At 19.1% G+C, this 12580-nt stretch overlaps 1 protein-coding gene across 1 annotated transcript in view; it reads right to left on the bottom strand.

Moving 5' to 3' along the window:
• The window catches only part of LOC100578332, a 105269-nt gene that overhangs the window by 14014 nt on the left and 78675 nt on the right, over positions 1-12580 (bottom strand). The window contains exon 4 of the mRNA XM_026443792.1: positions 5093-5256. Coding sequence (XP_026299577.1) covers positions 5093-5256 — 164 coding nt within the window. The remainder of the gene's footprint in view (positions 1-5092; positions 5257-12580) is intronic.

The following is a 12580-nucleotide window of genomic DNA, read 5'->3' as shown; positions in this document are numbered from 1 at the left end:
AATATCATATCTTAAATGCAAAAATATTTTTATTAAATTTTTCATTTTTATTTATGAAATGAAATAAATTCGCAGACTTTATATGCAAAATATTCAGAATATTCTCTATAAAACAAATATACTTATATCATGTTCTTTTTGTAAAATTTATTTTATATGTATATAATTTTTCACTATTGTAAAAATTTTTTAATGAAAAATAATATAAAATAAATGTTTATATTTATAGAAATATAATAATATAATAATATATTTATATAAAATTAATGAAAATTATAAAGAGAAATGTGAAATATAATAAACAAAATATTATATTTAATATATAAAATCGCGAAATATAATTATAATGTGATTATTATATGATTAATAAAATTTTAAATGTAATGTATGTTCTTTTTAGATATTCACTTCTTTACTTCTTACGAGACAAAATGTCAATGAAGAATCTAATTAGATCAGATAAAGAATGAAAAATGCTTTTATATTAAACTATGCGTGAAATTTGAAATCTAATGGTAGAAATTCTCCATTTAATTGATGTCTAAAAAATATAAATAAAACAATATAAAGTTTAGAAGTTTATAAAATTCATTAGTTATTTATATAAAAAAAGATAATAAATTAACAATAAAATATTAATAGTTAAAATTAATAATCAATATAACAATAATATTTATAATTACATTTTTAATATTGATAATATTTTATTATTAATTAATATAAAATATAAATAATTTTTATTTATAATCTTTTTTTATAATTTCATTCTTTTTTTTATAATTTATAATTTTTCTTTTTTCTAATTTTGAAATAAATTTTTAAGATTAAGTAAATTCTTTAATTATTATAAATATTATTATGTAAATAATATGTATTATAAAATATTTTGGAACTATTAGTATTTATGTAATATGTATTTTTCATATATGATATAAATAATTTGTATTTTTTTAAATAAACATTTTTTATTATAAATAAATTCTTTAATTTCAATAGAAAAAATATTTCATTTTTTATGAAATTGTTATAATATGATTTTAATCATAGAATAAAAAAAATTATTTCTTAATTTTATTTTATATCTATTATTTTTTTTTAAATTTATTAAAACTTTATTTATAAGATTGTTATATTTTCTATATTTTTATTTATAAAAATAATTGTTAAATGTAAAGTTATATTTAACAATATAATATTCTCCTATAAATGATCATTAAATCATATATAATAGATATATTATTCATTTAATTTTATTCTAATTGTATTTAATTTGATAAAAGATTTGAATTATATATATTATATAATTAATAATTAAATTATGATTTATATATTAAATCAATTAATATTAATAATATTAAATATTAAAATTATATTTCCAGATAAAGTTCATTTGATTTATTACAAACAATAAATTTGTTTTTCTATAATATATTAAATTATATCCCATTCTTCGATCAATAAATATTATAAAAATAACAATTATGTAAGTTGTTAATTGGATTTTAATAATTGAATTCAACATCAATAAATTAAAAAATATTGATATTTTCCATTTAAAATAATCATATTTATAACTTAATACTCTAAAACAAATATTATTATATATTAAATTATTAAAAACTCTTGCATAACAGGAAAATTCTTAGAATTCATAATCAAAATTTATAAAAAAATTTAAAGTTTTAAAATGATAATTCAAAATCAGAGTTCAATGATTTAAAAAAAATGTATTGTGTTAAAACACAACAATACGGACGATTATATGTATAGTGGAATATCTATTAGAATATCTATAAGAAAGTAGAGATTTATCAACATTAATAAATTAAAAAATATTGATATTTTCCATTTAAAATAATTATTTTTATAATTAATTAAAACTTGATTACATTAAAAAAAATTAAGATCAAGAATATTATTAAATTATAATATATTATATTATAATTAATATATTATATATTATAATTAAAATTAAAATATTTTTTAATAAAATAAACTAATAAAAAAAATATGAAATATAAAATTAAGTTAAAACTTTAGTTACTTTAGGAATTTTATTAATTTGATAAGTTTCTTATTGATTAATCTTTTAAAATATGTGTATATATATATATATGTATATATATTATATATACATATATTCATAATCAAAGATCTTGTATATATTATATAATATAATATATAATATATATATTATAAAAATAATTAAATACATATATAAATAATGTTCAATTAATATTACGAATATAGATATAAAAAATATTCAAATAATAATTAATTTCATAAAAATTAATAAACGTAAAATTTTAATTATTAATAAAATTTCAACAAATAAATAATATATAGATACATGTTAAATACCTATAGAACATTTTAAAAAAAATTACAATATCTAAATGTTCTTAAAATATTAAATAATATTTAAAAAACAACAAAAATATATGATTAATATATAAGTATTCATTAATAATTATATTTTATTAAATATAATTGAAATGTAATTTAAATATAAATATAATTTAAATATAAAAAATGTAAAAAAAAAATATAAAAATAAAACAATATATACTATAGATGAAAAATAAATATAAAATAAATAAAATTATTTAAAATTATGAATTATTGAATAATATTTAGTGTAAAAAAGTATAAGAAATTAGTGAATATAATTATTTCATATTTTTTCTAATTAAAGACAATTAAAAAATAATTGCAACAACAATTATCAAAAATTCTAAAAATAATGAAAGACTAGTAGATTTACTAGTAATACATGTCAATTTTTATTAAATTTAATATTTGTTAATAATTAGGTTTAGTATTAAAATAAAATAATATATGAAAAAATATTCTGTAAATAAAAAAATTAGAGAAGAATTTGTAATAAAATTTAGAATGAAGTTTTGAATATAACTTGTACAGAAAAAATTGATATTATTTTATTATTATGATTATTAATATATAATTATAATACATATATATATATATATACATTCAAATAAATTTGAAGCTAGTGATTCTTCATTAAAAAATAGATCGGAAAAAAAAATAATTCACTTTTTATTATAGATAAATAGAATGATTATAGATGAATTATAAGTACCAAGAAATCTTTTTAAAAAACCATATTATATTTGTGAATTTGCATTGAATTCTAATTTTTTTTCGATATATAAAATCATAAATATTCAAATATGTATAAATATACGTTTAAATCTTAATTTGTTAAAAATTAAGTTAGTTTATTTTTATAAAAAGTTTTGCTAAAAAAAATATATTATGTGTATATTTTTCTAAATCTTGTATTAATATCTAAAATTTGTATTAATATTTCAACATTATTCAATTTTCGATTTTAATAATATTCTTTTAATATTCTAAACTTGACAAATTTATAATATATATTTATATATTATCTATAATAAAAATGTATAAAATATTTTTCATATAAATATATAAATATTTAAAAAATTGATATACAAAAATAATTAAATTTTATTTAAATTATAAGCAATTATTGGGTTGGCAACTAAGTAATTGCGGATTTTTTTTAGAAAATTAAAGACAATTTTTTCATGGAACTAAATAACTTTATTCTGTAATGTGTTGCCCATTTTGATCAATGACCTTTTGCCATCTTTCAGGCAGCATAATCCCACGTTCATAAAACTTCTGGTTTTTATTAGCAAAAAACTGAATCAGATACGATTTGATATCATCATCATTATTGAAATTTTTACCATTCAAGGAGTTTTGTAAAAATCGAAACAAAAAGTAATCAGATGGTGCAAGGTCAGGACTATATGGTGGATGTGGCAAAACATCCCAACCAAGCTCCAATAATTTTTGTCGAGTGACCAAAAATGTGTGTGGCTTTGCATTGTCATGATGGAATACAACATCTTTTCGATTTGTCAATTCGGGCCGCTTTTCTTCAACTGCATTGTTTAATTTCGTTAGTTGTTCAATGTAAACAACAGAATTGATCGTTCGGTTGGGTGGTAAGAGTTCAAAATAGACAATTCCTTTGTAATCCCACTAAACTGATAACAAAACCTTCTTTTGATGAATACCAGCTTTTGATGTTGTTTGAGCTGGTTCACGTGACCTGCTCCACGATCTTTTCCGCTTGATATTGTTGTAAACAACCCATTTTTCATCAATTATCAGTCGTTTTAAAAATGGATCATTTTCATTATGTTTCTTTAGCAAATCGCAGCTGTTAATGCGTTGCGTTAAATGCTTTTCTTTCAGTTCATGAGAAACCCATGTGTCGAGTTTTTGAACATAGCCAAGTTGTTTTAAGTGGTTTTCAATGCATGTATGTGATACATGAAGCTTCTCTGCAATCTCACGAGTTGTACTGTGACGATTCGAATCGATTATTGCTTTGATTAGGTCGTCATCAACTTCAACTATACGACCAGAGCGTTTTTCGTCTTTGAGTGAAAAATCACCAGAACGAAATTTGTCAAACCAATTTTGACACTGCCGTTCTTTTAAGGCTTCGTCGCCATAAACAGCACATAATTTTTTGTTAGTTTGCGATGCGTTTTTCCCTTTGCGAAAATAAAAAAGCAAAATATGACGATAATGTTCCTTTTGATTTTCCATTTTTCAACGAACCCCAAAGGAAAACTACGCAACCGATCAAAAAACTTTTTTTACTGATTGACAGTTGAATTGCCAACTATCAAATAACAAAATGTGTTTTACATTTGGACTATGCCAGCAAATCTAAAAATTCAACTGAAGCCATCTATGAGTGAAATCCGCAATTACTTAGTTGCCAACCCAATAAAATTTAAACTTGACAAAGATTCTTTTATTCGAAGATTACTTCTGTTACAGTACCGTTATATTCTGTCTCATTTTATTTAATGTAAACTTAAATTACTTATAATTTAATAAGTAAATCTAAATCGAAATTTTTATATACTTAAAAAATTTTTTGTAATTTATTTGTATTTTTGGCTTCTAAAATCAACTCGTTCCAAAAATGTTTTACAAATATATTAATATCCTATAAATAAAAAAAAATTGTTCAAATAACTATTTCAATAATATGAAAAAAAAAAAATTTATTTCTTACCGATCATAAGAAGTGCAACAGCAATGTGATCGCGGCCAGAAGCCCTGAGGGCCCCTAGTAGAGCACCAGCACCCGCACACACTAGACCAACTACGCCGACACTCAGGATGGACCAGCGTACAGGAGGGGAGCCGAGGCCACAACATTGCTTCGGTACTGCGTCTCTGTGAGACAAGAACCAACCGTTGAAATGACCTACTGACATGTACTCTCGATAAATTGGCAAGTCACTCAAGTCGTGTTTATCCAACACTATCCAACGCTCGACTTATATTCAACTATGGTCGTGCAACCAGCTATGACCATGAAGCAAGTATATTTTTTTATTATCTTTTTATTACTATATGTATTACTATATGTATTATTATATATTACATATAAGTATTTTGTGATTAAAAAAAAAATATAAATATAAATAATTATTTGTAATATTTTAAAATTGATAATAAATATAGATATATAATCCTTTTATAACACTTTTATGAAAAATTTGAAATTATATATATATGTATACAGAATATTAATATATTCGTAAGACATTTATGAAAGATTGATTTTAGAAATCAAAGCAAATATAAAAATAATTTATTCTATTTCTCTCTCATTTTGTTTAACAGTTTCATTTTATCTAATATAAATTGTTTTTATTTAACTTTATTTAACTTTATTTTAAGACTTATTATAAATTAAAATTATATTCTGTGAATATACTAAAGTTAAAAAACTAATCATTATAGATTTTTTAAATATTTTTTATCTTTACTTGATTTTTATGTAAGTATATTTAAAGAGAACTTATTGCTTATTGATATATATATATATATATATATATATATATATATATATATATATATATATGTATATTTTCTATGTTATTTTTGGTTTCAATTTATTTATTTCAGAAAAATATATATAAATTCACTTTCTTAACTTTTCAATAATATACAAAGTATATAATTATATAATTATACATATATAAAATGTTAATACATTTGTTAATAATTTATTGAAAAGTTAAGAAAGTGAATTTATATATATTTTTATTTAATTCAAAAAGTTTATCTCTAAATTTTATGTATTATTATTTTTTCTTGAATTTTATATTCAACTTATTGTTATTTATTCAAATCTTTTTTTTATTTATTGGCAAATAAAATATTTATATTTAATATGTAATCAATATTATCAGAATACAAATTATATAGATTACGCAGCTTGTCTTTCGCAATTGATTATATGTTTTTATTTCGTTTTCAATTTAAAAAATTAAAATAAGATGGATTGTAGAATTTAATTTTTTTTAAAGTTAAAAGTTTTATAATTATTTATATTTTTGTTTTGTATTTTTCGTAAATAATTTATATGATTATTTTCCTTTTTATTTAAAACTTATCGGAAATCAAAAATTTAAAAAATCTTTTGAAGATACAAATTAAATACAAATAATAAATTGAATGTAATGAAATTTTATATAAAATATTATGAATAATTTATGACAGGATATTATCGAAAAATCGAGAAAAATCTAGAAATCAAAATAAATATAAAAATTGATATAATAAAATAATAATATAAATATATAAATTAATTGAGATTTGTTTATTAAATTATAAATAATTTAAGTTCACGTTAGATGAAACATACTAGCCATAAACAGTAATGCAACAAAAATAAGGTTATCTTATTTTCTTCATCTTGTTTTGTTTAACACAAATTTCAATAATTTATAATTTAATTTAATTGACATTTTTATTCATTTTGGCTTCGATTATAATATTTAATATCTGATTTTGTAATTTTCAAAAGACATTCTTATTGATTTTAACTATATATTTTAATTATGTACTTGTTAACTGTGTATAACAATGTATATGTATAACTAATTATGTATAACACTGGATTTGTAATTCGTTTTCTTCAAAACCAATAGTATTTGAAAAAAATCAATATTAAAAAAATTGTAATTTTTCAACCTTGTTTTGTGTTTTTATACAAATGATAGTTATTTATTTTTGATATATATATATATATATATATATATATATATATGAATTTTTCCAAATAAAATAATATAAATAATTATTAAATTATAAATATCTAAACGATTTAAATAAAAATCAAATTTAAAAGCTTGTAACATACTCATTCTTTCTGATATTCATTTATAATTATCTTAAATTTTTTCAAAAATTAAAAATCTAAAAGAAAATCTAACTATGCAACATACTATATAAGAGCAAAAATTTTTAATAAATTTTTAATAAAAAAAAAAAAACATCAAGGGAAATTACAATATTATTTTTGTTTCCAATATAATAAATATTGAAATAACGATATGTAAATAAAAGTGAGATAATTTTGCAAAATACATAATAATCGCTTCGTCATAAATTTTAATGCATTAATAAAAATTTTAATGCAAGTAGGCCATCATCATCTAGTATCACTATTACTTGATTAATAACCATATGTTTTATTAAATTAATTTTTTTAATCCTGCAAATCAATATCATCAAAATTGATATTTGATTCGTGATTTTTTATAAATGACTTATTGTTATTATTTGTATTAATTAATACAAATTGATTACGATATACAAATTCTCAAGTAAGATATTTTGAATTATATAGTTTTGAATAGTCAAAATCTTCAATCAAAAATTTCGCATTTGATAATATTTTCTTTTATTTCACTATGATATTACAACTAATATAATTAATATATAATATATAATATATAATATAATTAATATATACAATATAATATAGGAAATAGTATACTATTCAATAATCAAATAAAATAATATATACAATATATATTGTACAATGTATATGCATTAAGAAAATGATAAAAGAATACTAATATTTTAATAACAAAATGCTAAAAATAGAATTTAGTTATTTTTATTTTTTTTCTGTACAATCATGTTTTTTTTATAAATGCAATCAAGTTTCAAATACTACCATACTATTAAAAAATATAACTTTTAACTTCTAAATTCTACTAATATAGACTTTAAATTTCTATTTTATCATCATAGTTGAAATATTGTATTATTAAATTATTGATTTTACTTTAATTTCTTCTATAAGTAATAAAAAAATAATTTTATACGATAAATTAAATGATATATTTAATGATAATATTTTTTTCACCATTTTTTGATATTTTTCAAACATGAAATGTTGATTTTATATTTTTAAATAAATTTATTTTCCTATATATAATAATAATTTACTTACAATTTTTCCGTTAACAAAAATTAAATAAAACAACTAGTAGGATTAATTAACTAACTTAAATAAACGTAGATATCGAGATCTATCAAATAAGAAATCCCAGAAAAAATAATTAAAAATGTACATTTTATATTTTACAAATTGCTTTCTTTTATAACTTATTTTGAGCATTCACTTCTAATTAAATTTAATGTATCAATTATAGTTAATAAATAATTAATAATTATTAATTTCAAAAAATGAAGAATAATTTAATGCGAAAAAACTAATGATAGAAATAAAAAGAAATATAAAATTGATGTTAATAAAAAGAAATACGCTGAATAATCAAGATTCTAGGTAATCAAATATCTCATTTATTTTAATTTATTTCTTAGAAATAAATTCTGTTTTAAGACTTGAATTTTCGAACCAAGCATATTTAATTAGAAAAATGGCTATATAAATATATGTAATTTACAAATTATACACATATTTTAGTTTTTTATTTTTTTGTAAATAATACTATTTTGTAAATAATACTACTATCAACTAGTTTTGTTTTTTTTAAATTTCATATTTTGTACATGTATCTTATATGCATCTGTTATATATAATATCTGTTTATAATATATATTTGTTTAATATATCATTCGTTTTTGATAAAAATAATTTCAAACTTGAATTTATCCCCATGTTTAATAATATTTTTAATAATTTTTCGCTAAATTAATACGTAGTATTATATAGTTAGTATTATACAAAAAAATTTTGTATAAATTTTTTAATCTAAAAACGTTACTTGTATTAAAAATGTACTTTGTTATTAACCATTGTTATTAACATTGTTATGATAATTTTAAATATAATATTATTGATTAAGTTGCGAAGTAAAAATTTTTGATATGATTAACTGATTTGTGATGCTATGTTAAATTTCTATAAATTCTCATTATAATTTTGTAACAATTTGTAATTCAAATTATTTAATGATAATCAAATTGTCAATAAAATAAATATTTAGAGAACTTAATGAATTTGTATAATATATTTAAATGAAAATGGAATACAAAAACAATCGTAAATCATAAAATGATACTTTTTTTGAATAAGTTTCAATGACAATATGGAAACTCTTCTTAGGAATTATTTCTAAATTAGAAAGTATTATATAATTAAAATATCTGCAATATAATTGAATGAATATATCTTACAAAAAAATTTGACTTTTTATGACGATCTTAAAAAAAAGATTTAAGATAATATATAATAATATATAAAGACATAAATCTTTTATTTCTTAATTTTTAATCAATTCAGTTTAATAAGTAATTTATCATCTTATTTGTATTTATATAATGAAAATTCGAACTTCAAAATATTCATTCGAACTTCTTGAATATAATATAAAATTTTTAATTTTTAATTTTGAAATATTAATTCAACTAACTCAAACTTTATTGATAATAAATATACTTTTATTTATTTAAGTAATAAGTATATTAAATAATATAATATAAATTCTAATATATAAATATATCTCTATAATATAAATTCCATATAATAATAATAATATCGAACAATGATTTCAATTATATATTATAATATATATAAAATATTTACTTTCAGTTTTTTCAATTTTTGTTTATAGAGACTCAAAAAATTATTAATCGGACAATAAACAAGATCATATAATAAAAAACATTCAAATTTTTGTAAAATTTTTTAAAGACATAGTTTTCATTTATTATCGTCACAATTCTATTTATGTATTGTTATTATTCAACCGAATCAATTGAAATTTCTTTTTTAACTTTCTTTATAAAAGAATTTATCTGTTTTTGATATTCTGTTCATATATAATCATAATCAGTCACAGAAGTATTTATATCCTTTATATACATATCCTTATATACATTACAAAATTTTTTTTTAAATTCTAAAAAGACTATTTTTATTTTAAAAAAAATTTGTTATGAATAATGAAACTTCGTAAATATGTAAAATATGCATTATACATAACAATAATGTACATACCAATAATAAACACACACACACACACACACACACACACACACACACACACACACACACACACACACACACACACACACACACACACACACACACACACACACACACACACACACACACACACACACACACACACACACACACACACACACACACACACACACACACACACACACACACACACCACACACACACACACACACACACACACACACACACACACACACACACACACACACACACACACACACACACACACACACACACACACACACACACACACACACACACACACCACACACACACACACACACACACACACACACACACACACACACACACACACACACACACACACACACACACACACACACACACACACACACACACACACACACTTTATACATTTTATATGTATAAATTTTATAATTGTATGAGAATTCAATTTAACTGTTGTAAAATTTTTACGAAATAAAAACGAATGTAAAAACGGGATTAGACTTTTATAATAAGGAAACACATCAAATGTTTCAAAAAGAAATACTCGAAGCTTAAAACATTTCAAAAAGAAATATTCGTAATGGAACAGCAGGGTGTACTACAAAGGCACATATCAGAGATATGTTATGTAAGAATTTGTTGTACTATTATCAAAAACAATGAAAAAACATGTGCTAGAGTGCTAGACTTTTTTTTGAAAATAATCTATTTATGTTTACAAATAAATAAATTAATATTTATATTTTTATTTGTTAATATAAAAATATGACTATTTTTAAAACAATAAAAACTTATTTTCTATTGTTAAAAGACTATTTAAAATCCATTTAAAATTTATAGAACTATATAATTGTTTGTATGATAAACTAGTAGCAACTAATTCAAACTATTTGTCGTTGACTAACGATTGATTGAATTTCGTAATTTCTGATTATGATTTGATTGATTCCCGCGGCGATTAAATGCGATTTTTCTGACATGTACTAATTGTGATCTGATCTGAAATCTATCTAGTTCCTAATTATAATGTGAATTATTTATTTTATTTTTATTATATATTTATATTATATATTTTTATATTATATATTAAAATTTTAATTATGATCTGATCTAAATCTATTTGAATTTTAACTATCATCTGATTTTTAATTGTGATTTGAATTGATCTGAATTCTATCTAATCTATGATTTTGAAAAATTATAACAATTTTCCTCCAACCATTATCTTTAGTAAAAATCCAAACTAAGAAAGAATGAAAAAGAATTAATAATCGTGTTGAAAGACGATTTCCAAAGATGGATTTTTGTGAGATCACAATACAAGATATAAGTCAAGATCCATTACGACTGTTTCTGGTAGTCTTTCACAAATTATTGAAGAATGATTTGTGATGTAGTTATTATATCGTAATGTACTGTTATTGAGAATTTGAAAAAATGAGTATACATATACATAAACTATATTTAATCATAAATTTTTATTAAATTTTGAACTATTGAAAATGCCAAAACTATTGAAAATAAAGTTCAAGCTATTATGGCCGTTTCATAAATTAGTCTTGATTTTTGTTTTTACACTGTTTATATTTCTTAAATCGATACATGAATCATTAAATAAAGTTAAATATTAAATGTAATAAATAATATATACGTATATTTATACAATAGTATATACATAATATTTATATATTTATATATATAGTCATATAAATTATGATTTATAAGTATGAACTTTAAGAATTGATAACGATTGCGATAAGCATTCATATGGACTAAAATTTTTTTGCTCAAATAAATTGGACTTGTATTTAAGGAATTTAAAATCATATATTTGAAATTATTTTATCTTTATAACTTATTATTTATTTGATTTAAAATTTCTTTTCAAAGAAAGTTAAAACTTTTTTAATTTTCTTTTATTTGAAATAATTATGAATGATATTATATTAGAATGATAAATATTGTAACTAATAATATATATATAAGCAAATTAATTATTATTAAAAATAATTATTAATTTAAAATAAAAATAAATTAGAATTTATAAGGAATCTAATTATTTGTGAAATGACAAAGAAAACTTAGATAATTATATTATATTATATATTATATATAATATAATTATATATAAATATAAATTATATATAATATATTATATATTATATTATATATTAATTATATTAACGATTCTTTATCGATATTAATAAGTTTAAAATTATTACCAGGATCACTATT

This window comes from Apis mellifera, linkage group LG11, assembly GCF_003254395.2.
Source record: "Apis mellifera strain DH4 linkage group LG11, Amel_HAv3.1, whole genome shotgun sequence".
NCBI lineage: Eukaryota > Metazoa > Arthropoda > Insecta > Hymenoptera > Apidae > Apis > Apis mellifera.
This window is presented reverse-complemented; position numbering and strand designations above follow the sequence as displayed.